General features: G+C 42.5%; 1 protein-coding gene across 2 annotated transcripts; it reads left to right on the top strand.

Annotated features, from left to right (window-relative positions):
- Positions 1-1,218: 1,218 nt before the first annotated feature.
- CIDEA (cell death inducing DFFA like effector a) lies at positions 1,219-15,920 on the top strand. 2 transcript variants are annotated; one of them, XM_039549315.1, is made up of 6 exons: positions 1,219-1,459; positions 5,531-5,687; positions 5,879-6,025; positions 8,192-8,373; positions 11,549-11,706; positions 12,226-15,920. In XM_039549315.1, the coding sequence occupies exons 1-5, from the start codon at positions 1,422-1,424 to the stop codon at positions 11,679-11,681; spliced, it is 657 nt and encodes a 218-aa protein (XP_039405249.1). In that variant the 5' UTR covers positions 1,219-1,421; the 3' UTR covers positions 11,682-11,706; positions 12,226-15,920. The 2 variants fall into 2 exon arrangements, with proteins under 2 accessions (XP_039405249.1, XP_039405250.1); XM_039549316.1 differs by lacking the exon at positions 1,219-1,459 and adding an exon at positions 1,674-1,698.
- The last annotated feature ends 11,135 nt before the right edge of the window (positions 15,921-27,055 follow it).

The raw sequence follows: 27,055 nt of genomic DNA, 5'->3' as shown, positions 1-27,055 counted from the left end.
CACAGCAGGAAAAGCTGCAGTATACACACAAGTTTTTTGACAGTAGATAAACACTTGTTAAGAACTCCTTAAAAATGCCACTTTGCAGAAACAACATCAGCTGTGCCCCACAATCAACCACAAGACACAAACCCAGGGGGAAACTGGCTGTTTGGAGTCCAGTGCCCAGAGAGCTGTTTACTGTCCCTCACTTCCTGCTCTCTATGACATATTGTCAGGGACTAATTGCAGAAGTGTAACAAAACTAAATACCCTAGAAACGGGGAGGGGGGGGGGAAGGGTTAACATATGAGAAGGTTCCCTACACACCTGCAAGACCTAAGTAGCTTGAGGAGGAAGAGATAAAAGTCTGGGCTTAGCTTCTCAGGGGCAAATTTGTTGGTCTAGACTGTGCTCTGAGGAAACGAGATTTGTTTTATCAGGCTGGTAAGTAGATGCCATCCAAGAAAACAATTGGCCATGGACCAAAAGAGTTGATTTCTTAATAGCTGATAAAGGCCCCAAAAGCTGAGGACTGAAGAAGACATCTGGCAGGTGTCAGCCTGCATGCTAAAAAAACCTGGGACAGTAAGAGGTACCTTAAGCGGTCCTTTATATCCTAAACAGGCTGGCTCAGGAAGAACAATCCAGGCAACCAAGTAACTGATTATTCTGACCCTGGAGATAACTGGAGTGCTGGTGGCAAGGGCTTCTGGAGTCATTCCGTGATCATCAGTGCCAGGGATTCCTGGTGCAGATCCTAGAGCTAGGTCAGGCTGCTGCCTGAGGCAGATTCTGATGCTCCTGGTTCTGTTTTTCTCATACAATAGTTGCTGAACAGCTGTAAGCAACAGAATCTGGTTCCAGAGCCCAAAAGAACCGTGAAGAACTTGTGTCCGTGTGAACAGGAAACACTCCCTTTGTTCCTGCGTAGTAAACAGAAGCCACTGCTCCCCTGCCCGTAGGAGTAACAGTAAACACCTCCACTACCGTACACATTAATCTGAGCTGTAAGCTTATTCACAGGCCCTAAAATCAGAAGCTGAGACACTTAATCTGTTGCTCTAATGCCGGGAGGCCGCAAATGAGATTGGCTTCCACTGTTACTATATTAGCTGTAACTAGCCAACACGTAAGAGTGCACCTCCCACGCACGCTGAACAAAATCTTTCCTGCTACTTTCCCAGGTAAACCATAAGGCACTTCCAGAAGAAATACCCCTTCCCAAAGCGCGGTGCCTGGCACCTGTTCCTGCAGCCCTGGCGCTGCGGACAGGCGCTAAGCCCCGGCGGGGCTGTCCCGGCCGTGCTCCCGTGCCCCAGGACGCGGCTCCCGGTGCCGCCGGAGGGAGGCAGGCAGGGAGGGGCCGGCGGGCCGGAGGAGGAGTCGCGCCCGCTGCACTTAAGCGCCGTGACCGGCGCTGCCCTGCGGCTGGGTGGGCTATGGAGGTGGCGCGGGACTGCGTGGGATCGCTGCTGCGGTGAGTGCGGGGACTCTCCGTCCCCTTCTCCGTCTGTGCCGGCGGGTCCGGCTGCCGGGTCCGGCTGCCGAGGGTGCCCGGGTCTGAGCAGCCCTCGGTCGGCTCCGGCGCTGCCGAGCAGAGGGCGCGGTGCGAGGGCAGCGGGGGATTAACCCCGATGGGCGCTGCGTGGGAGAAGCAGGTCAGGATGCCGTCGCAGCCCTGGGAGCCTGGCTGAAGCTCTGCTGAGGGAAGCACAGGTAGGAGCCCTGCAGTCTAAGCTGCCTTTGAGGTGTAGTGGCCTCTCGGCACCTGAGGCTGCTGCCGGCTGCGTGCCGGGGGCTGGCGCGCCGGGAGCGGAGCCCCGGAGCAGCCGGGAGCCGCTGGCACTCGGTGACAACGTGACCACAGGGCCGGCTGCACCAGCCGCATCCACGGAGGGACAGCCCTGTACGCTGCTCGGAAATCCATCCTCTGCCAGCTGCGCTTGTGGTGACTCTACACTTCACGTTTGAGCAGGAAAACCGCGCTGCCATCTGGCTGAACCCCGAGTCTCCTGACTAATTTCCGACCCTTTTTTTTTTTTTTTTTTGAGTTTTGTTTTGGGGGCTTTTGTTTTTGCTTTTAGTTGTTGTTGGTTGGGGGTTTTTTTAATTTTTTGGTTTTTTGGGGGTTTTTTTTTGCCTCGCTGTTACTGCTGCTGTCGTTTGCCAGCGAACCCTAACCTAAAAACCAATCAGTGCAGTATCCTGGAGCGTGTTGTGCAACATTGGTTTTTCTGAGTGAGACTGAAGACCATTGCACCACATTCTCAGATAAACATATGGGGCATGTTGCAAACAAAGATAAAGAGTGAAATATGTGTACAGGGCTCAAGGCAGGCTTTTAGTCCCTGTGTTCTCCTAAAAAAATTAATTAATCTCTCCCATCAGCTTGGACACTAGAGTGAATGCTCATAGCAGCATATGTGAAGCCCTCTCTATAACAGGTTGCAGTTATCCAAAACAAACTGGATAAGATGCTAGAGTTGGAAGATATTTGGTCTTTCAATTATAATGTATTTTTGTATTCTCCACCAATGTGGGATTTCTCCTTCCTTTAAAGAAGAGCTAGGACTTGATCTTTTCGGCTTTAAAGAATAGTAAAACAATAGTGGAGTTGTCTGTATTTAACATGTCACTCAACTTTCTAATAAAACCGACTGCACCTTAGTTCCTTTCCACCACTTGTCTTGTGACTTGGCTTGATCAGCTTTTAAGAGGAAATTATTTTTGGTAACTCCAGTCTAGCAGAGGAATTCCCTGTATCAGGAATTGGTTTGTCTGTGTTTTGAGGACAGCTGCAACAAGAATGGGTCTTTCTAAGAGCCCTGAATGTAGGCTGGCCTGTTTGAGCCTATGATCTAGGAAGGAGAGTGGCACACAAAATAAAACAAGCTTTCAGCAATAGGCCCAGAAATTGAGGGGTTCACACTCTGTTTATCTGGCTGATTTTCATCATCCTGGGTTTTGTCTCCTCATTAGTTGAAACCTCGGGCTGCCCTGAAGCCCAGACTCGCTGCTTCATAAGCAGGCTTAGTTTAAAGAGGATATTGACAGGTCATATCAAAATGTAGGTGAAATGTCATCATTTTTAAATAACTTCCAAAGATTTTTCCTGTTCAGTTACTGTCCGGTGGCAATAATGTAAGCCCTGGTTTATTAATCTCTTTGTTTGTTTTATTGCTTTGACTTTAGATAGTGCTGGACAGCAGTGTGAGGTGATTGATCCTGACTCCTTGAGAAACTTCTGCTCAGATCTTCAAAGCACGGCTTGTAGAGTTGGCTGGGGGTGAACCCTGTTAGCTCAAGTCCTGCCCATGAGCTGTGCCCCTAACACTTTTCATTCTTTGTCAGCATGTATGTTTTGGCTGTTTCCCTTATGCTTTGTCTTTTGTGAATGGCAACTTGGCTTAAGTAATGGGAAAGAAGAGTTTTCAATGGGACTGATATTGACTGTCCTCACAAAAAAAAAAAAAAAAAAGCGGTACTCACATGCATATTACTCAGGTTACATTTCTATGTGCAAGTTTACAAATTTGTGAGAGGGAATGAGGTGTGAAGTCTCTTGAAACCTGAGTGCTGCACTTTCTAAGTCAGGGTGCCCCGTGAAGTGGTGTCACCAGCCCCAAGGTGGATGAGCAGGCTTTCTTTCTGAGGAAGAGACTCAGTGATTCAGAATGTGAGCTGCCCACGACCAGTGGGGTGATTGGGGGCCTATTAACTTAGTCAGCAGAGAGATTGACAAACATGCCCTGTCCTACCAGGCTTCCCTTCTGTGAAGCTTCAATGCCCTTGTCAGTGCCACCGTCACCTTGTCCCCCTCCCTCGCCCTCACCCTTCTCCAGGAGGAATAGCACTTATTAGCTCCTTAATTTGAAACAGTGCTTGTTTCCTGAAAGCCAGACTGGCTGCTTGTCCTCACCAGCTTTGTTACAGGAAGGAGAGAGGTTTCCATCAACCATGTGTGTATATATGCCAAATGTTCAAAGCCAGAGACCTACTATACAGACAGGACTAGCAACAAAGGTATAGCATGAGCGAGAACAAAACTGCTGAACATTCTCCTCCTTTAAAAAAATTAAAGCTCCAATGAAGCCGAGGAGTTTTTGAGGAAGGTAAACTTGGTGTTTAGAGGAAAGGCAATAGCCCAGAAGAGTGCTTCAGAATGAGAGCAGGAAATAAATTATTTGCTGAAATTTGAATCTGTTCAGGCACAAAAATCACATTCTGTGCATTCCAAAAACATGCTTATAGACCAGATAAGAGGTGTGGAAAAGATATTTATTCTTCACGGTCGGTGTGGATTTGCATAAAAGGTGTGACTGGGACATAATTAGTTGAGTAACTTTATACCATTTCATTGTTGTTCTAGGAAGTCCTGTATTCACTCTCTGGCGGCAGATAAAGACTGCCAATTCACTCTACCCTCAGTGAAAGTGTCTGAAAATAGATTTTCCTACATAAAGTTGACTTTTTACACCTATGTGGGAGAACAAAATGGGGATGCATCCCTCTCCCACCCCTGAGCAATTCAGTATTAAGGAGTCAAAGGTATATACAGAGGGTAAAGTCCAGGAGTATGGGAGACAAAATATTGCCTGTCTTTAAAAGACTTAGAAATCAATCCTTCCCAGGCGTTGGGCAGAGTGTAATTTTTGGCAAGCTGACTATTGACTTAGCCATTATAATTTGGCAGAAAAGTGTCACTAGGTGTAGATGAGAACAGGTCTGTACCTTGGTGTGGGAGTAGGCTGTTACTGGTGCTATGTGCTTGGTTTACCAAAGATAAATATGCAAATGTCCAGAAAAATCTAAAGTCTTTTTCTAAAAGTGATTGAATTCTTCCAGCCTCGCTGGCAGTCTGCTCCAACAGTATGCATTTATGTGCTTGCATCTTAACTTTCATTTCATTGAACTCCTTCTGATACAAGTCTTATTTTGTGATTTTCAAAACCAGATGGAGTTTTACAGGCTGCAGATACAATTTACGAATGAATGCCTTGAGTCTTTGGAAATCAAGTGTAACTGTTGCAAAGCTCTGCTTGCATTCTGCCGCTGGGTGTTTGGAGTATGGGTAGTATGTCCAGTCTTTCTAAAGCAAACTCGTATCTTAACACACAAGATTGCTTTCAACTAATTATGTATCTCACTGAGTATTTATCTTGGAAGTAAAGAGAATGATCTAAGTAATTGAATGCAGTAAGAGCTGTTGCTTTTTAAATTCAGTATTATATAATATATAAATTATATTTAAATTACAATCCATCACCTTCACTGTGATTGTGACCTTGATGTCAGCTGAGCTAGAGGTGTCCCACATCTGCTTGAAATTGTATTAATTTTAAGAGTCTTTCCAAATGTCATGGGCAAGAGAAAGTTCAGAGATAACGGATCCGTAGGGCTGTGTAGTATTTCATTTTGAAATTAAGCTCCAAGAGTCTTAATGTGATCTGTGAACTACTTGTATAATGTGATTATGTCAACAGTCTTCCTCCCTGCAGTACTTGACATGGCTGCTTTTGTAACGATGTTGAATTTCTATTTGTCTTAGATCGTTCATATCCATGGGAGCATCTGTAGGAGCAGTAACAAGACAGACCCTGTTCCCTCCTCTCATGCCTGCAGGGCGCCCTTTCCGTGTGTCCAATGCCTCCCGAAGCAGCCGGAAGGGAATTGTTGCAAGCAGCCTGCAGGAGCTCCTCAGCAAGGTATAGTGGACAGTCCCACTCTGAGGGAAACTTACAGGGAAATACAGTATCCCAGAAAGACAACCCAGAGACTCCTGTTCTTCTAAAAAATCATTACTGGGGAAGTTCAGGAGAATATTTCAGATAAGCAAGTCTCAATATGAAATGATGGGCTCTCTTTAGAATGCTAAAATCTCCTGGGTTTTTTCCAGACTTTAGATGCCTTTGTTATAACTGCTGGAATTGTTACTCTGGTTTTGGAGGAAGATGGCACAGTTGTGGACACAGAAGAGTTCTTCAGGTCCCTGGATGATAATACACACTTCATGGTTCTAGAAAAAGGACAGAAATGGACACCAGTAAGTGTTGACTGCTTCTCTCTCATTTGAGTAGAAGTGGATGGAGGAATGTTTGTGGCTGCTAAAATTGTTGGAAAGAAGGGAGAAGAGGAAGAAAAATTTCCCCAAAGAGGCAAGATGTAAACTCCTTGTTGAGCCTTTCTGGATGAAAAATCAAGTTCATATTTCTTATTGTCCCTTTTTTGGACATAGATCTGTTAGCAAAATCCACCGGGAATTGAAATAAAACTTTACAAGTGAAAAGAATTACAGGGAAAATACCCTGCTTTTGGAGAAGCTCAGAAATATCTTTTTTCTTGTGCCTTTTTGTAACATAAAGAAAATTAGGATTTTGACTCCACAAAGTTAAAAAATACAATGTCCTTAAAGGTTAGATTTAGACCGTATAAAAAAATGCCCAAATTAAGTAATATAAAGCAAGTTTTGCCTTCTGAATGCACTAACAGTTTAGTGAAGGTTAGAAAAATGCCTGTGCTTAATTTTGCAAAAAGCCAGAAGCTGGCATCAGAACCTAATGTTAGTCTGCATGCTTCAAGATATTTAAGAACTATTACAACTGCCTTGCTTTAGCCTTCTAATCATATCAACTCAGTGTTCAATTAGTTATTTTGTAGGGAAATAGTCATCTGTACATTCATAACATAGAGTGAAACTCGTAACTGTTTTTCCATGAGAAGGTTGTTGCTAGAAATCTGGCATCAGAATTTTTTCTATCAGGTGCAGAGCTGGCCATGGAGCTGTAAGCAGGGACATCATTTTTGTGCCTGCACACATGTGGCTCAACCACATGGCCCTGTTTTCTCAGTCTCCTGTTGCAGTGTGGGCAGCCTGTACATTTTTCCCCAAAATACTTCACTGGCTTATCAAGCTCTGCATCTGGGGCATGAGCTCCAAGGGCAGAAAAGAAGTTGCCGCCAGGGTGTGACTCCACCTTGCTCCTTTCCCCTGTCTGGCATGGCAGCAGCACAAGTTTGAATGCAGCCCCTCTTCAGAATGTGCTGAGTGACAACAGAGGGACTGTCACAGCTTCACCAATCACCTGGAGTGTAGCACCAGCTCTGTCCTGCTTTATCCAAATATTCTGGGTGCTAATGGGGGTGTGGGGAGATGCTACCAAGCACACCAACTGCTTGTACATGTCCAAAGCTGTTGTTGACAGGGGACCTTGTCGCTGGAGCTTGGAGGCTGTCAAAGTAAAACAGGCATAAAATTGCTGGCTAATGATATACTGCTGTGTTTAGCTTTGTCTGACTTATCACGATGCTGTCTGAGGCTGAGGTGACAAGTACAAAAACGCCCAGACTTACACAACTTTATTGCTTCATTTAGCATGCAGAAAACAGCCTGGCAGCTGCCAGCTCGTTAACCTTGAGCAGAATGTGCTGAGCAGAGGATCCCGTGTATCCACTAGATGTCTCTGTACATATGGGTTCTCTTTACTATTTTCCTCTTGGTTTTGCTTTCTTGAAGCACACACCCTGCAGCAGACAAGGGCTGCTTTCAATAAAGGAGAGTGGGTTTAAGGTGGAAGATGATTTTCCATGCTCTCTCTTCATTGCTTTTTCTCTTAAAATCTTGTTATTGAACCTTAGGCCTAATCAGCAGTGATTCCCTCCCTGTGTTTCATTTTAGTAGGAAGAAAGAGATGTTATGAGCCAGGTTTTGAAATGAGTACCTGACTTTTCACAGATGTCATCTTTGTAGTTGTCTCCAAGAGTGCTCATCAGTATTGTGTTCCAGACTGAACAGAAGGACATCATGTCATCCTGGTTATTTGGTGGCCTAACCTCACTGCCTCAGAGAGCAGCCAGAATGCACCAGGATAAATAAATGTCAGGAACACTGCCCAGTGGCATTACCTGTGGCTTCAGCATACTCTGAAGAAGCTCTAATATAGAAAATAAATATTCAGCAGGTGCTATGTCACTCTAGAATTTCAGTGTCCGTTCGGAAAACTTCAGAAGCCTGTTGAGGAATAACAATACATAAGCTACAGACCTCCTTTTCTGTGTGCTAATAATGTTAATTCTAGTTTAGAATTGACCAAGATCTAGCCCTGAGGCTGGAATAAGCAAAACTGCTTCTGAGGAGCTGCACTGTTAATAGTTGTCTTGCTGTAGTTTCCTGTGTCATGGTACAAACTGTTTCTCTCTCTTTTTAAATCAGACAAAAAATGGAGTTGTCGCTGTGAGAAAAAAGAAGAAAATGGGAGTAGCTAACATCACATTTGATCTGTACAAACTGAACCCTAAGGATTTTATTGGCTGCTTAAACATCAGGGCAACCTTCTATGAGATCTACTCGATCTCATATGACATCAAATGCATGGGAGCAAAAAGCATGTTGCGGTGAGTGTGTTTTCACTACTGATCAGGTGCACGTGCTAATGTAAAAATCTGTGTTTGCTATTGGTTCTGTGAAGCAGGTGTGTTTATAAATTTTCTATTTTTGTTGTTTCTTACATACTGGCCAATATGCTGACTCTTTCTTCATAAGGTGGACAGATGACTGGTAAAAAGCTTCCTACCGCTTTTTATGATGGAATCTTAAAATTCCCCCAAGGCAAAACTCTTATGAGCTTGTATTTACTGCAAGGGTGTAAGTACAGTTTCTTTCTTCTGCTGAGAGAATTTCCTCACATTTCTTTGACTTGTTTGTCTGAAGAACATAGGAGGCTGGGGAAGAAGCTCTTTGAAGAGGAGATTTCAAGGGGATGAAGTGAGAGGAATGTGAGATCTAATGTCAGGGGTCTTAAAGCTTGCTCAGAGATTGCAGTTCCTGTTTGCCAGATTCACCAGTAGAGATACGTGAAGGCAAAGGAAAATGGAAGAGAGATGACACTCTGCTCTCTTAATGTGGATTTGTCATCTGTAGTGATGTTGCTGCTCTTAAGCCAGCTGGTGTGGTCTTCAGGCTAGCTAAGGGAGCCTGTCAAGGACCACCGTCTCCTGCAGGACTGATCAGCAGTGGGCTCTGAGTTTGGTAGAACTTGCTGATGGAAAATGCTGTCTTACTCAGGGGCAAAATAATATCTGTCCTGTCCACTGTTTTCAGCAATGAGTTGAAAGCTGGTGCCTTGTGAAAACCAGCTGTGTTCTGCCCTCGTTCAGGAAGACTCCTGAGTTCAGACACCTTCCCAGAGGTGCTGTTCTTAGATAGTTGTTTAAGCTGCAGCCCCAAGTTTCTCTACCTGACCTTTAGAATTCTGGTTGAGACACAATGGTGTGGTGTTACCGCATTTTATTACTTGAGGACCAGATCTGACAGACAGATGTGTATGTCATCAGTGAAGTTTTTACTTCACCTGAGTGACATGTAGCCTTTAGATGAAGTGTTTAAGCAGTCCTTCCTCTCCTGATGCAGATGTGCTGATTAGCATTGTAATGCTGATCTTTTTTTGCTGTCTTTCAGTCTCACTGACCCCTCCCACTCTACTTGGGTGGTCCCTTCCTTTATCTTTCAGGCTACAGCTGGTGTGGCTGTAGACAAGGCTCCTCTCTGGTCAGGCTGAAGCGATTATCCAGCTACATGCTACACCTTCCTGTAACACTGACTTCATTAGGGTTTCTTCAAAGCAGAGGTTTGCCCTTGGACAGCTGCACTCCTTCAGTTCTTATGTTTGTCAAGTCTCTCAAGCCAAAACAAACTCTGATCTCTGACTGCCTGCCACGGAGCTGAGTATCAGCACTGGAACTTGTGCTCCTAAGGAGAATTTGAAGTGACAATTCTGCCTCCCTGCCAAGACAGAGCAGCTGATGAGAAAGGAGAGGCGCTGGCAAACAGCTGAAGTAGCTGTGGAGTTCTTCTGGAAGCTCTGTTATGTTACAGAGTTGAGCTGTAAGGGAAGTGCCACTGTCAGGGTGGGAAGATAGTCTACTAGCAATGAACAGTGACAGAAGAGATAACCTTGGGTACCCTTGAACACAGCAGTGACATGGCCTGTCTCAACTTGCTGTTGGAATCAGAGACACATGATGTCACAATCCTGGTGTAGTCCCTCTGCTAATGAGTTCCAGGTTGCTAACTCTGATACCTTGTCCCTGAGCCCACATGCAGGGGGTGAAGGGAAAGGACAGAAAAATGCTGCAGCTGCTCATGAGGGGAGGGGCTGGAAGCCTGCCAGGTCTGATTAGTGCATTTCCCCTGGTGGTGTTTCCCTGTAGTGTCCGACTGAAGGATCAAATGTCCAGTTCAACAAATAACTTGCTCCATGGCTTAAGTGGCAACTGCTCTTGTGTGCAAGTGACACACTGCAGCTGCTCCAAAGCCCAGTACCAGGTGCAGCTTTCTTTACAACTGTAAAGCTCCTTGGCCTGCTCTGTGTGATGGAGGAAAAGAACGTGCTGAAATGGCACGTGTGGGAAGCATGAATAAGGGTACAGTGTCCTTTAAAGGCTTCACAGGCTCTAAGTACAGGGTATTCTACTATTTTGAGGCATTGGATTTCAACTGCAAACCTTTCATGACAGAGGGGTTATAAATGAATTTGTAGGAAGATGATTTTTGCTTCTCTGCTTCAGTTCAAAGGACAAGTGAATAGAAGCAGAGGGTTCACAGATGCAGGTCTTCTCAGACAGGAATTCAGAAAATCTTCCCCCTTTTTTTTCAGAAGAGAGACTGATCTGGTTTCTTCATCTTCAGAAACTGATCCCATTCCAGTTTTGGAATAGTTCCAGTTTTTTTGTACTGCTCCCAATGCCTCAGCTTCATACCTGTGAGTGCCCTCATAATTCTGGGGGATGAGACTCAAATATAGGTCTCAGTACTGATGTCCCTGCTGTTTCTTGCAGAATGGAAGGAAGATGCAGCTACAACTCAGTTGAATAAATGACCATTCAAATACAACTATCCTTATTCCGCTGTGAGCATCTACAATTTATACTGTTAACCTCTGATGCTTACCTGATGTTATCTTATGGATTTGTACTGATTCTTAGCACTACATACTTGAATGCTGATTTTTATCAAATATTTTGAAAGTAAAATAGTTGTGTGAACTGAGAATTCTTAAGGCTTGCAGCTTGGCCAGCACTAATTCGCCTGCTTCACCTCTTTTGCTGTTGAAAAACCTCTTATCCGGTGTAATGGGATTGTTCAGCTTCAGATCTAATCAGGTTTGATCTGTGCCTTGGAGATACATGCAGGGTTGTATTAATGAATGACAAAGGTGAGACATGAGGTGAGTTTATGCTGCAGGAATGCTGCTGGGCTCCCAGGCAAAATTGTCTTCTCTGGTACTGTGATGGTTTGAGTGATGGCTTTGCAGAAGGCCTGTAAGGGTCTAGTAGGATGTCAGCCTGCTTTGTTAAATGTGTTTTCTGGGTCTGCCAACGTATCAATAGTTTTCTGTCAATCCAGTATTTTCTCTAATGAAGGTACAAAAATGACCATCTTCTCAGAAGTGAGAAGGAATGAGAGGGGTTTTTAAATATATCGACTTGACTTGTCATAATGTTGTGGGTGGAAAGGGGTAATGTAATCTTGCTGGTGATTTTTTTCTTAAACAAATGACTTTTCTTCCAGGAAAGTGCTTCAGCTAATATCCCATGCAGCACAAATAACTGGACAGTTTCTTCTCTATACTGGAACGTATATGTTGCAGTTGATGGGTGAATATGATGAAGATGACACGTGCACGAGATCAAGCCGGGAGTAGTGACCACAGCTGCACTTCTGATGTCGAATCCTTTTGTTTAAAGACATTCTCTTGCCCAGTTCTGACTGTAATCATTTTATAGCAGGGGGATGTCCACTAATGTGAACTAATATTTTTCCTGTTTGGGAATGCTTGTAGGCCTTAGTCATAAAGTGTTGGATGCTCACAGGCTCTTAACACCACAAATAGATGAGTACCTAATGTCTAAGAATTTGGCAAAAGGAGAGAGAGGGCAGGTTTTTGCCCCAGCAACTCAAAATGGAGAATAAGTATACTTGGAAGCTTGCGTGCTTTGTAACCAGTGGAATATTTCTTGCACCAATCAAGACATTGTTTTGTTCTTTTGGGGTTTGGGTACGGGGGGTTGAGGGGACTTTTTTTGGTTGGTGGTTGGTTGGTTAGGGGTTTTTTTGTTTGTTTTTTGCTTTTTTTCATGGCTATCTACTTGCATTCTGACCAGACTGGGCTGTAAAGTGAGGGCAAGGGGACTGTGGGGTCTGTTTGTTTATTTGTTTGTTTTAATCCTTAACAGTGCTGGTATTAGTGTGAAACTGGCATTGAAGTGAAGTGTACTTGTTTATTCCTGCTGACAGTGGAACTACACAGTGCAACTGCAATCCTAGTTCAGTGACTGACTCTTCTCATGAAGTCTAATTGGAGATTGTGCAACTACTAAGCAGAAGATAAGGATTTAGCCTTACTTCCCTTAAAACAAATAAAAACTTTTCATTGTAGTCCTTCATATTTTTCTTCAAATCTTCAGGATGTTTAGGTTATTACAGCTCATACAGTTGAAGAATCTGATATGTTTTTTAAATTAATCTGATGTCCAGTTCTGCCTGAGCATTGAATAATCTGCCATGGTTTAATGAATATGGCTTATAGCATACCTGCTGAAGCTTTTTTCAGATGTTAAACCACCACTTCTGTAGTTCGTGTTGTTACAAGATGACACAGGTCTCAAGTTGGGCTTGAGGTGCACGTAAGAGATGCTGGATATTTTGTTGCCCTTGGGTTCAGGGCAGAGCAGCAGGACACAATCTAGTTTTGCGTAACATATATGTATGCTTTAAAGTGAATATTTGCAGTATTATAGGCTCCCAAGACAAGCTGTATTAAAGGACAAAGAAACGTTTCCTGCAGTTTACTGAACTGTTGCTATGCCCAGCTTTCAGCAAGCTTTTCCTCAACAGTGTGAAAAATTGGAAATCAAGTAGCCTTAGGCATCTCGTGTCAAAATGCAAACTCACGTTGGTGAAGGAAAAAAAGCCCAACTTTGGTTGTTCACAGGTGTGGCTTTTGAGTATGTTTGCTTGCACGTGAAGAATTTTAGGAAGGCTGAAAGCTCTTAAGGTCACACCAGATGCAGGAGATAGGTCTGTCCTGACAGTAGGTGCCACCTAGTAAGAGAAGCTCTGGTGCAGAGAGAACGAGTGGGGCAGGGCAGGAAATCAGTGGCAGTGAAAGGGAAAAGACCACTACAGACCCCAGGGTACTTGCCATGCCACTGAGACAGGAATCCTTTAACTGTATGCACCAACTGCATTGACCAGTTGGAGGAAAACCTGAACTGCTAAAAGAGAAGTAGGAAGGTGGAAAAGATGAAGTATCATGGTTGGTGGGATCTATTCTGACCTCTTAGTGGGGTCTGTTCACTTCAAAGGCCACTCATATGTGGGAATATTGCTCTTGCTTTTATCTGCAAATCTCACCCTCGTGCTTATTTTTGTCTTCCCATTACAAGTGTGGCTGTGCCAGCAGGAGCTGCATCCTTCAGATCACCATTGAGAGGAAAAGCAGGCTAACCCCAAGTGTTAAAAGTACTGAAGGACACAAATTTTGTTAGGTCTCTGCCCCTCTCTTCAGTTATGGTATTACAAATAAATAGACAGCTAAGAAAAACCCTGATGTCTTTTCCTAGTTACTCTTGTTTCCCGTCTACTTCTGAGTGTTTGCTGGAGGAGGCAAAGGGCATACTGCTCCAGATAAGGGGAGGACTTGTTCTTAATTTCTCCCAGGGAAGAAGGCCTGAAGCTAGCAGCACTGTCAGGTGTCCTTCAGAAGAAAACAATAAACTATTCTGGGAGTAACGAGAAAGCTTCCATTTTGATAAAACCCCTTTATATTTTATCTGTATTTTTCTTGACACCCCCTACATAAATGATTGTTGCCATGTTAATTGTTGGCCAAAGTCTTTCTATCCCTGCCAAGGAATTGCATTTAACTAACTTTACAAGGACATACTTTTTCAGCTTTTAAGGATCACTTATTCTATTAAAACAAGCATCTCTCTTGAAAGCAAATTCTCTTAAATGCTTCTAAGAATATTTATGTTGGCTATTGTGCGAACACCAGCATTTTAAAAAAAAGTAAAACAACCTGAAGAGCTCATTGTTGCTTTGAGTTGCTTCTGCGACATCTGTAGTACAAAAGCTTTTGCATGTCTGAACCGTGCAGATCCCAAGTTCCAGCCTACTCTAGCCAGAGGCAATTGTTGCAGGACTAACACTCCACAGTTTACAGTGGCCCTATCTGGGAATGCAGCAGTGATCTGAAAAGCTAGATTGCTGTGAATGTGCAATGTTTTTAAGCAGCTGCTGCTTCAACAGCTTAACACTTAAAACTTGAGCTGCTGAAGGTCCTGTGTGCAGCAGTCTCCATCTTGGAGCAATTCCCTCTGTTCAGCTGTTTGCATTTTGAATTAAAGTAGCTCATCTTTGATATTTTCTCAAAATGCGAGAAGTGTCCTGGAAGTTGCGTCTAAAATTGTTTCATTTCTTCTGAATCTGGGTCCTTCACGGGCTTACTATTTGGAGTTGATATTTACTACTATACCAACTTCTTTCTGGAAGTAAATTTTGGCTTTGGGTCAAACTGGAGGAGCTTGTCATTCTCTGAGTTGGAACCAGTTTGATTATTTTTAAAATTTTATTTACAGACTGCTTAGGAAGCATAGCTTTTACTTCAGCTGTATAGGATATGCAGCAAAGAAAAACTTTAGCATTATCTGCCTTTCAGGAAACTATATACAAGTGCTGTACAAGACCTAGTAACATATAGAAAAACTAAAAGCACAGGCTTTTAACTGCAGGTATGTGGGGAAGCAGCTAGATTTTTCTACTGGGCCTTTCTAGCTTTAGGTTTAATTCCCAAAAACTCAGTTAACCTGCACTTGTTACTGTTGCAGACAAGGCTGGGAGCAATGACAGGCAGAAGGTGTGAAACGCTTGCTGCCTCCTTGCCTGCACCAACCCTTTTTGCCTGTTGCTTTGCATCACTTACTAACAATGCACCAAGTCATACTCTCTGGTTACCAAAAAAGGAATTTTCACTGAAGTTACAGACCTTGTTGACTCAGGCACTGCTCATGTTCTGCAGACAGAGCAAAGTTGCTTTCTTCATGACCAGAATGAAGAATCTAATAGCTTTGTGTGTGTGCAGTTTATCATTACTTCATTTCCTTCCTTTCATAAACCTGTGAATGTTTTCTTGCACCTTCCGATTCTTTCAGAAGAAATAGGATTACAAGCCCTTCTGTCCAGGGAGACAGGAAAAAGCAGGGTCTAAATTCCTTAGATAATTTGAAATATGCTGTAGGAAACACCACAAATCCCTTCCCTACAGAGGAGGGAAAGATAAAAGCAGGGAAGTTGGACTTTGAGCTGGAATTTTTTCAGTGAAGCGTGCAGAGAGGTAGGTGTTCACAATTTTGGAAATGTTGGTAATTCTGAATTTTAACTGTGAAGGTAACCTCATATGATAATTTGTAACTGGCAGTTGTATAATTCTAAATAATTTCAGTGTGCTTCTTCCCTGAAATAACACTTGAACTAAAGGCACAAGCTTCTTAATTAAATTTTTTTAAAAGTTTAAAACCAAAGTACCAAGCATATTTTTGACTTGATGCCTCAGGGGTTATTAGAGGTCTTAATGTGATTAACATACCGCTTCAGTCATGTATTAGCACGTATCCTTGTGGAGCTTAGAGCTTATCACTGCTTTCTCTACCTTACATTGTCATAGATGTAGCTAAGATATTTTTAAGTGTAAGGATTGTGTTATGCTAAGGGAAAATCTAGTATTTTACCACTTCACAATTTTCAAGATCAGTAGTTTAACTTGCTGTGAAAATTGAGATGGGTGAAAATAGTGTTCAGTGGTTGCAATATTTTCTGCTGTGTGATGCCAATTTTAAGGAATACTGTTCATGAATAAATAAAATCAAATGGTGGCTTTGGATGTTGTCTCTATTCATTTCCAGAACAACTTATTCCTGAAGTAATCATGACTATTAATGAATCTATGGTCCGGCACAAACCGTTTCCAAATGGACTGTGGCAGTGAAGTAACTGGATACTGTTATGTGGCTCTGAACTCTTAACTCTCTACTGCTGACTCACTTTCTGGCCTCAGAGAAACTGTGCAAACTGTGTTTCCATTCATACACAAGGATTGCTTTCCTCCATCTTTCACAAAAGTTGCAAAAGACTACAAAATACTGAGTACAGGAGATAGAAGGGTTCAGTGACCTCTGGTGTTGTCTAAACACTGTTAGGATCAAGGACCTCTTTATTTTGCCTCACAAAACCTCTCTGCAGTCATTTACCTAGAGTAGTAGACATTTGGCTGCAGGGAAGAAATTAATTTTAGTGAAATCTCATATTTGTCTAGTTAAGGTTTAACTTATGCTAGAGGGGGGTTAGCAGGCAAGTGTGATTTGTCTATTGCTCTTCTATCTAATAAGTACATCTTGTATATAGCTTAAGGGACAGTTTTGCAGAGGTTGACTAGTGGAGCAGTTCCCCTCTTGTGAGGGAATCACAGCCTGATTTCTTGCTGTGGAAAAGCACAAAATAGAACTGTACTTGGTTTAGTGGCAAGCCTTTGGCAGTGGGAATTAGAGGGATGCTGTGGGGGTGGCCTCTGTGTTGTACAGAGCTGCTTCTGTCTGGCTCTGAAATGAAACCACCATTGCCCAAAGCTGAGACCTTCAGACAAGTTGGTGGTGTCTCTGTGGAAATATATCTAAGAAAGGGTAAAAAATGCTGTGCAGCAGCTGTGAGAAAGAACTGAAAAAAATGTGGGAGATAACCTGCAGACGTCAAGGTCAGTAAAGTGCTACATGTGCCAGACAGACCTTTCTCTGCAGCCTGTGGAGGAATATGCTGGAGGAAATATCCCCCCATGGACGCCCCCCTCCCACAGCAGGTGGACATGTCTGGAAGGAAGCTGCAGCCCTGGAGAACCCATGAATGAACAATTTTCCTGGCAGGAGCTGTGGCCAGTGAGGGACCTACACTGGAGCGGTCTGTTCCTGAAAGACTTCACGCTGTGGAAGGGAGCCATGCTGGAGCAGACTGAGAAGGATTGTATCCTGTGGGAAGGGCCCACAGTGGAGCAGGGGAAGGGGGAGAAGGAAGGAACAGCACAAAAGAAGGGATGTGGACCGATCATGACACCCACTCCTCTACTGCTTGGGGACAGGGAGAGGAGGTAGACAAGCTGGGAACGAAGGACTGAAGTTGAGCTTGGGAAGAAGGTGGAAGCTGGGGAAGGTGTTTTGGTTTTGTCTTTGTTTCTCACCATCTTATTCTATTTTTTGCTGAAATTAAATTGATCTTTCCTGGCTTGCGTCTGTTTTGCTGATGTAAAATCCGCAGTTGGCGAGTGATCCCCCTGTCTTTATCTTGACCCACAGACTTTTTCATCTTATTTTCTCCCCATGTCTGCTGATGGGATGAAGTGAGAGATCAGCTGATGGGTGCCTGGCAGACAGCAAAATTTAACATACCACAAGCACAAAATGCTGGAAGTAAAAATAAGCAAAAACCCCAAGGTGTTTGTGCTAATGGTGACCAGTAAAATTGGAAACAAATCTTTCGGAGTGTTTTCTGAAAGGCTTTTAATAGTAATGTTTAGCGGGACAAAATCCAGTCATATGCAGGGCAGAGTTAATCTTTGCACTTTGCTAAGCTCAATCTCAGGCATGGTTTTTTTAAGGTCACCCATCAGTCTGAATCGTTCATAGTAGGTCCTAACGTGTTCTTGACTAGGAATATTTATTAACAAATAGCAATTATCACTTGAAAAAGAACTTTGAAATAGTACTGTTAGTAATTTCATAAAACAAAACAACAATTTTAATTAAATGTAACACTAGAAATAAAGCATGTCTTAATAGGCCCCAGAATCAGAATAATGCATTCTATCCAGTTCCAACATAAAAAGTTGATGGACCAACAGTTTTCTAAAAAGTCTCCTTCAATAATTAGCATATATTATGTATAGATTAGGTTGGGGGGGGGGTTAAGTAATGTAGCTATTGTAACAGGTTGTTTATGGTTCTGTCATGCCAGAAAATAAAAAAGAAAAAGCTTAGATCCTCAGACAACAATTTTATTTAAGAAAACAGTAGCTTAATGATGTGTATAGTCAGTCTATTATAGACACAGAGAAATCTCAGACATCTAAGAAGTCCTTTAAAGTCCTAAAGGTAATTTCTTCTGACACATTTTTAATTACATCATGAAGTCCATAATCTTTTATGTCAAAAACACTTCTAATTACAAAGCATCTTCCCTTGCATAGGTACATGGCTTGGTTTGCTGCTGCTCTTTATTAAGGAGTGTTTTCAAATGCTCTTCTCCCATCTCAAAAATCAGGAGAGAATGTACAGGAAAACAACAAATAATCTTATTTAAGTAGAAGGACCACTGATTTATTACTGAGCTAGACAAACAAGTCTACAGAAATCTCTCTTTAATTCATGAGAAGCTAAATCGCAAATGCCATCATTTCACTGGTTCTTGTACAAAACATGCTTCATGTAGGTGCTCCCCCAGCTGCAGCTCTCCTTCTTTCTTGCCCACTTAGAGAAGTTGTCTAGAAAAGCTGTCTTGAGCAGTTGCAGAATATTGGTCTAATTTCCACCCAAGTGATCATGCTTTCCAAATGAAAGTCACTATCTTCCAGAATAGCCCCTGTTTTTTCGGAGCGGATTGATTATTCAACAAGAAATCCATTTTACCAGAAATCATAAAGTACTAGGTAGCTGCTGCAAATATTCCAGTCTCCCAGAAAAGCCATTTCATCTTCGGATGGGATGATCAAGTTGATTTTCCTCATTACTACAAGTACTTTCTGCAAACTACATTAGGATCAATATTTCATCTTGATAAGAAAAGTACTGTCTCTAATAGTTTCACCACTGTGACTACTGAATTCAGTAAACAGTCCTCTCAATTCCTCCCAGTCTTAGCTGGCCCTGACATGGTACTGTGTTCAGTTTTCACAAGAGTTGTGATCAGTGAAAAACAAAGCAGGTTTTGTCATTTGCAGTATCAACTATCACTAAAGGCAGTAACAATCTAACAGTTAGAAGTCACTTTTCTTTCTCTGACTTCTGTCTCTCCAAAGGTTGTTGAGTTTGGGGTTTTTTTTAAATTGGAGTGGGGGCATTTTTTTGGTTGGTTGGTTGCTTTTGATATTTTGGTTTTTTATTTTTCTTTCACTGGAAAAATTCCAGCTGCTACATTCTGTTCTACTTTTTCTCTGTGTCTGGTGTCACCACTTCAAGTGCTCAGTTCCTTTGGCTATTTTTCTATGCCTTGCTCTGGTGACCCCTTTACACATGAGACCTGTTTTGTTGTTTCTCTTGTGGCCTTCCCTCACCTATTCCAGATCCCCTTTGGCCACATTCAAGCTAAAAATACTTCATGACTGAGGAGAGAAGGGGGTGGGGTGGGCATGAGGGGGTGGGCAGGTGTTTAAGCAAATATAAATTAAGAAAAAAAAGACATTTGTATCTGTCTTGCTCTAGCTGTTCATGTTAAGTCTTTTCATATAGAAATGATCAGCCTCCTTGTTTCTGTAGCACTTCTAGCATAACTGTCTTCCATACTGTCCTGAGATAAGACGCTTCTGATTAGAGCCGTGCCCTACTCCTGACAGATCACAGAGGCCACATGCAACATAAAGTCCCTGTTCAGCACAGTCAGGACACCTCAATGAAATAAATTTACACCACAGAGGTGTATCTCTCTGCAAATCTTCCATGCACAGGCAACAACTGTGTCTCCACACCCTTTCCACAAAGCAGTGGCATTCAGTTGTGCAGCCAGTGTATATTGTAGCCCCATATCCTCCCCCATTCTGGTTCTCTGCTCAACAAACCTACCGTGAAGCGCTTTATTCACTGGGCCAGCAGTGGGCTGAGCCTGGCCCTGGGCCAAACTGACCTCTTACATTCTTAGCATTCACAAGCCTTTAGATCATGAATATGGTAATGCTGCTCACAGGCTGCAGTCCAAGGCAAGGGGTGAACACCCTCAGTACCACTGCTGCAGAGTGCTTTTCTAAGAAAAATAATGTTCAGTTCTCTGTGTGTGTGAATGTTGGCTTGATGTCCTAATTCCCAGTAGGTAACTCTGGGAGTACCCTGCCCAGAGGGGGATGGTTCAGCTGCTTTTGTGCATTCAGTATCAGAACACATTCCTTCAGTGGCTGCACCCACCCACCCCTGACTGTGCTGAGGACTGTGCTGTTAAAAATAAGCCAGGCTTTGTCCAGTCATAGTTTGTGCTGTGCTGTTTGTCCTGGAGCTTGTGGACTTGAGAGGAATGGTGCTCCTCTTCTCACAAATGTAATCTGAGAGAATAATTTGTGAAGCAGGCTGGGAGTGGTATGCTGGTCTGGGTTGGACATGTGTGACAGATGAGTGGGATCTGTGCTGGTGAGGGAAGGGTGGCAGCCAGGAGCCACTCACCACCTGAGAACAAGGGTGAGGAGGAAAACTGTGACTCATCTGAGAAACCCAAGACCTGACTGGAGCAATTTACAGTCGATTTTAGCAGCAAACCTGTTCTTATAGAAGAAGTGTTTCCCACAGTGAGATGAATCACTTTCATTTGGACAGCTACACATTTCATCTCAAGTACATGCTTTGCTTGGTAAGTGTTAAATAACTGGCAGTCTAAACAGGAGTCCAGCCCTTTGTCTTAAGGTCTATTGTTTTTCTTTTTTCTCAGAGAATAAAACCATGAAAAGTTACGTTTGTGAAATAAAACCCAAATCTATCTTTCCCGCTTTCCCTCCCACATGTTGCAGTACAGATCTCTGCTGCAAGGTGCTTTACTCAAGAGTCTTAAGGAGACTGAGCTGGATGAGATAAGATGCTTTAACAACAAAAGACAAGAAAGTCTAGATGAGATTCACTTGGATCTGATCTGCTCAATTCTAAATGATCTGGGGAAAAAGAAGTCCTGAACTGGTAAATCTCTGTGATTGTACAAAAATCAGGCTATCAGTTGGACTGAGTTTCAGAAGTATTTCATGATACCAATTTGAATAAACAACACCTGATGAAATTTAATATCCATAGCTGCATAACACAGGAAAAACCAACCCTGTGTTGCCAGTGATGGGACTTAATTTAATTGTCACAACGGTCAAAAGACATCTTGGAGGTAGTGTGAACAGTTCAATGAAGGAAAAAGCTCAGCAGCAACCAAGAGGGCAAACACAAGGCTTATTAGAAAATAAAAACCAGAGCAGGAAGCATCCTATAACACTGCATAAAATGATGGCCATGATTTAAATACTGTTACTCCCATTTCACAGACACTGAAGTAGAGCTAGTAAAGATAGTGTGATAAGCAAAGACTATCACAGGAGTGCAGGGTCACTTTCAAACATGGGGAGATTAATTAGTGTAATACTTTCAGCTCAGAAAATGTTGGACAGGTAGGGAAAATGAACAAAAACACTAAAACCTTCTCCTTACACACAGCTACAATGGTCATAAGGAACTGGTAGTCACTGTTTCTCAAAATAAAAGAGCATGGGGCACCAATTTCAGGTGTCAGCTTGACAACAGAAAGAACTGCTTTTTCACAGAACGGAATTCAGTTGTTCATGGAAGGCAATGCTATAGGCAACCTTGGAGGCTGAAAGAGTAATTGGGTTAAAAAGCAATTACATAACTTCAAGGATACTTGAAAAGAACTATTAAATATGTGGTCCAGATCCTTCCTGTGGTTCAACAAAGGCTTCATCACTGATTGCCAAATGTAGAAGGGCATTTTTGGGGAAACATTACCATATTCTTTTCCTAGCATCCATCACTGACTACTGTCAGGGACATAATTCTAGATTAGACAGATCTTCCATCTAATCAAGACCAGCTGCCATCAATGTATTCATCTGGTCAAAACATGCTTTTTCTCCTGATAGTCTTTAGCATGAGTTCTGGTTAAGAGACCTTTTATTTCTAGTTCTGATGTCTCTCACACTCGAAACACCAGAACTTCATTGATAAGCTCTGCATTTTATTGGTATCTATTCAGAGCTGACTAAACTCCAAAAGCAAGCTGTCAATATCTCATATTCATTTTCCTCTTACAGCTGTACCACTCACTCACCACATGATACAGATAATGGAGGATATACATCCCAGCTAATTTATGTTTTCACTCTGTCCTCCAAACGGCTTGGTTCCCCAAAATCTTTAATGTGCAGAAAGGCTGGAGAGTTGAACATAGATTAATGCCTGCCTTAACTTTGTATTCCCATACTCTTGATTATAGCTGTAAGGAAACACGAACCTGGCTTCTTTACTGACTCTGTTGAACACAGAGTGCAGCCCATTCTCTGGCTCTGTTTGTTTGTGTAGCTAAGTGACCGATTAGAATGGAGGTTAAAAACACAGCCACACCAAACACACATTTCTGCCTGACAAAACAGGCAGGTACATGCTTCCCTCTTCTCCAGGTGCTACAGCTATTGCATAAAAACCACTATGACCAACTGTGCAAAAAGTCCTGGATGAGTAATTGTTAGCATTGAGGCTAAGCATGGGGAGAAACAAAGGGCTGAAAGAAAATATTTATTTCTAAAGGACAGAAAATATGTTACAAATCAAAAGACATTAAGTGCCAGAAAGTGCAAAAGCACCTGTACTCAAGCACATGAATATTCAGGGTTGAGTTATAGTTTTTCATCCATCTGATCAAACAGTGATAAAAGTGTGTGAAAACGCAGCTAGAAACTCTTTTGGACCAGAGGGTGGAATTCCTCCAGTGTCGCTTCACAGTCTCTCAGACTTTGCACCTTAACATATTTTGCCCTGACTTGACTTAGTGACCTTTGCTTTAACATTACAAAGTTCAGACCACATCTTGTGGGCTAAAACAAACATCAGCAGTATCTCCACTGACAACTACAGATAGCAGCCAGATGAGTAGCATTAAAACAAACCCCTGAGCACTGTGTTTGAGTATAGGTGGCAATTAGTAACACCACAGCTGCCACAGCAACAAGTTTAATGTGCAGGGGGGGTGACAAAGCAAGAAACTGTTTGAGAACCATATGGTAATGGCTTTTCTGGGCAGAATATAACCTCCAAAACACCTCAAGTAAATGTATAGTCTGGTATTTGCTTTAATAGACCGTATACTTCTCAGTGTGTGTGTCTCACTTCCCCTTTTAAATGTTTTTCTTGGGTTCTTGAGCTGTTTCTAGACTCATCTGCAGCTGCAATGTCTCTGTAACTCATGTGACTCTTGTAGATTTTGTCACTAGAGAATGATGGAAAAAGACGTAGTGGTGGAGATGCACGGGTACACATTTGAACAGGAGCATGACTTCCCATGCTTGGTTTTCTCAGGAAACCAGAAAAAAAACCCCAACACAAACACAAACAAAAACAAAAAACAACAAACAAACCAAAACCAAATTATTTTAAGATTTTTTTCCCTTTTTTAACTTGTGTGAAACTCTTCAGGCAAAAGAGGAAAGACAGGAACTAGATTGATATTTGGACCTTCCTCTTAAAGGTCACCACGGACTTAGTAGTCTTTACTAGCCTGCTACAACCTGTCAGAGTAAATCCACCATGTGGATTACATTTACTGCTCTGGTATTTAATGTAAGTGCTAACAAGCTTTATAACACTGGGAGACCCTTGCTGATATTCTTAAACATCAAAATGAGGCATATCTATCATTCTGGGAAAAAAAAAATAGTAGTTAACATCTTGAATGTTCTGTTACGGCATAAATTTCTCTCTAGTCCTTAAAAACTCCAGTAAATAGAAATAGTCTTAGTAACAACCCTGATATAAACACAAATGTGTTTCCTGAAAAGCAGGAAGCAGCTTAACAATCATATCATATGACTAGCTAAATATGGAAGAACTTTGCTGAGTTTTTTTCCAGGGCATTATACAAATTTCCATGTGACTTTGTGGGACATGACTGTTGCTTGAGCTGCTATTACTGCAAAATCCTTTTACTCTGCAGCATGGGCATTTTACACATTTTGTCCTGCCTCGTGGCATTCATCATCTTGTAGGAATCCATTTCAATTCAGCCTGTGCACAAGCAATGAGAACATGAGAAAGCCTGAAGAAAGAACACGGAAGGCTCTGCAACCCCACATGGCCCCATCCTGTGAATGTGTGCAGCTGTTTCGAGGCAGCTGGATCTCACACAAGATCAGTGGGAGTATTTAATTTGCTGCTACTGTCTGATACCTTGTCAGTTCTGATGAATGGGAGTGAAGAACTGCATCACATTGAAGCCCATCACATTGGAGCACCAAAGAGTTGTCCAGTGGAAATAAACTTTCTTGGGTTTTTACTAGCTAGAAATGTCAGACTAATCCAGATGTGGCCTAGCAGTCATATCTTCCTTAATCCATATCCCCTCTATCACGAGTGGTCATGCCATTCCCTAAAAAATGCAAGTGTAGACCTGTTCTAGTATTTAGTGTTTTGCTTCCACACTTGGGAGCAAGATACCTTGAGAATGTAAGTCATGTAAACTGATTGTTAAAAAGGTTGCCTGAAGCCTGAATTTACAAACTTGAGCTGGTGGTTTGTAGCTATTGTGACATTTTACTAATTTTCAGGTTAAATATATTTATTAATTTTTTTAACAGCAAAAGTGAAGTTAAAATTGCAAAAGGAAGTAAACAAGGAACAACAATGAAGGGAGTAAATCTGCAAAGGAACTCTTAAGAAAGTTCTTCTCCTATTTTGTGTATGGTGGAAAAAAAGTCATACTCTAAGTATTAAATTAACCTATGAAGTGAATAGGAAATAAAAAAAGACTTTGAGTTATGAAGGTTAGAGGTCAGTATATATTACAGGTATGTGAGAAAGAGATATCTGAGAGAGCCAAATATAACAAGTGAGAATCCATTATACAGAATTTACAGCGTGTTTCAATATTATTCTAATTATAGAATGAATCTCATGGACTCAGTCAGATGAAGCACCTAGAGAGAAATTTTAAAAGACATTTAGATGCCTTAAATTTCCAAGAGGTGTTTAGTGGGGTTTTCAAATACGGCCAGAAGTAATCCATAACAGTTAAGCATATAGGAGGATTTTGAAACACCTAAGTGCCTTTAAAATCCCAGACCAAGTCTGTGGAGGCTCAAGGAGAATATGCAGGCTTCTATGGACACGGGTTATAATGGCACCTCTACCTCGTAAATCAGCTGAACTATTAAGTAAACACAAGCATGGATGAAAAGGATTTGAAGGTACATTTACATTCAGTGACCAACAAAGGTGTCTTCTTTCAGATTACCAGGAGTAAAACATAGAGAAGCTGCAAGTTGATTCAGGTCTGGCTGAAAATTAGAAGTTATTTACATAACTATAAAATTTGTACATGCAAATTTGTTGGGTAAACTGTTGCTCACCTCCATCAGGCACAAAGCTCTACAGCCTTCTACATACTTCAGTTACTTTGTTTGTGTGGGAAACTGGCTGAAGTTTTGGCCTCTAAATGTTGTTTGACCGTCTGCTGCTCACAAACAGTAGGCAAACTTTTCCAAGATGACAGAGATTTGCAGTGCAACCTGTAGAGCTCTTCAGAAGGCACATGGACTAAAAGTTCTATAATACACTCTCATTGCTTCTTTTTTCCCCATTACTGCCTACCTATGTCCAATTTTTCCTTCTTACTTTTATTCTCAAAATATAGTTTCATTCAGGTGATTAAATGGGTTTGACCTACTGCCTGGTTATGTGATTCAAGGCTAATCTCCACAAACAAAGAGAAATGGGCACAAAGGAACAGAGGTAGGTGGAGAAATCCAATAGCATTCCCAGAGAAAAGGAGCTTCTGACCCAGCTCCTCTCACTGAGGGTTCAGCCTGTGGTCTGGTGTGACACCCATCACCATGAATCAGTGGGAGGGGCTCCATGGATTGCTGTATAGAGGAGTTACTGCCTGCAGGGGTTGGGAACCACTAGGGGATAGAGGGGAAGAACATCTTTGGGATTGCACAAGACAGCTTTTGGGATGTTTAGAGGCGGAATCAAAGGTGGGGTAGGATGGGATAAAGATGGTTTGATATAGAAAAATAAAAGGGTATGGGGCTAAAGTGACCTGATTGGGTGTAAACAAGTTGTTGGTCAGTATGCTTGTCTGGTTACGCCTTGCAGCTGATCATCTCAGTCTGTCTTGTCTTAGTAAATGGTATTTTAATTATTTTTCTGGGTGAGAATGGCATCTATATTCCATGTACATGTGTGTATGTGTGTGTATGGTGGCCTGAGTGCCACCAATTAGAGGTGGGAGCCACAAGTCACAGGGGCCTCTGAGTCTTTGATGGAGCAACTGGAGAGAAGAGAGCACACACATTATGTAAAGCTGTATGCCCATGTGTGGTCACTAGCAAACAGCAAGCCAGGGTAGGTGGGAGTCAAGTTTTGGAGTAGCCATGAGTCCAGGAATGATAGTGCAGAGACCAGAGGGTCTCTGAGTTGGCTACTGGAGAGACAAGGGGTTCTAAATCACCTGCTGAGGAGGCTGTGGTGAGGTCAGCTACTGGTGAGGCCACAGCTCTGGACTAGCTACCAGGGAAACTTGTTGGCCTGTTTGTATGTCTGTGTGAGGCAACTGGGGATCCAGAAGTCAGCTACTGAACAGGCTGAGTGTCCTGAAGGCAGCTACTGAGAGAGGGAGCCATAGTTCCTGTGAGTGCTTGTAGATCGGATTACTAGCAACTAGAGTGGAACTGTAGGCCTCTGGGATAACATTTCCACATGACAGCAACTGGAAAGGTTTGGGATCCAGGTGTTAACAACAAAATAAGATTAGTGTCTCAGACCAGCTATAGAAGGATCCGTACTGTGTAGATGTACACAAATACATACTTATTTTCCATTAATGGGTTTCTGTCCTCATCAGCCAGAGAGGGGAACAGCATGGGGCCGTAAGTACTGTTTGTGTTTGTGTGAGTGCTGTGTTTTCTGCCTGGGTCAGTCAGCGTGGCCAGCCATGTGTGTATCTGTATGTGTGTGAGCCTATTGGGAACACACACCCAGCCTTACCACTACCTGGATCTGGGAACCTACTGCA

Source organism: Corvus cornix, chromosome 2 (genome assembly GCF_000738735.6).
Source record: "Corvus cornix cornix isolate S_Up_H32 chromosome 2, ASM73873v5, whole genome shotgun sequence".
Taxonomy (NCBI): Eukaryota; Metazoa; Chordata; class Aves; order Passeriformes; family Corvidae; genus Corvus; species Corvus cornix.
Note: the sequence above shows the minus strand (reverse complement) of the source record. Positions and strands in the feature narration are given on the sequence as shown.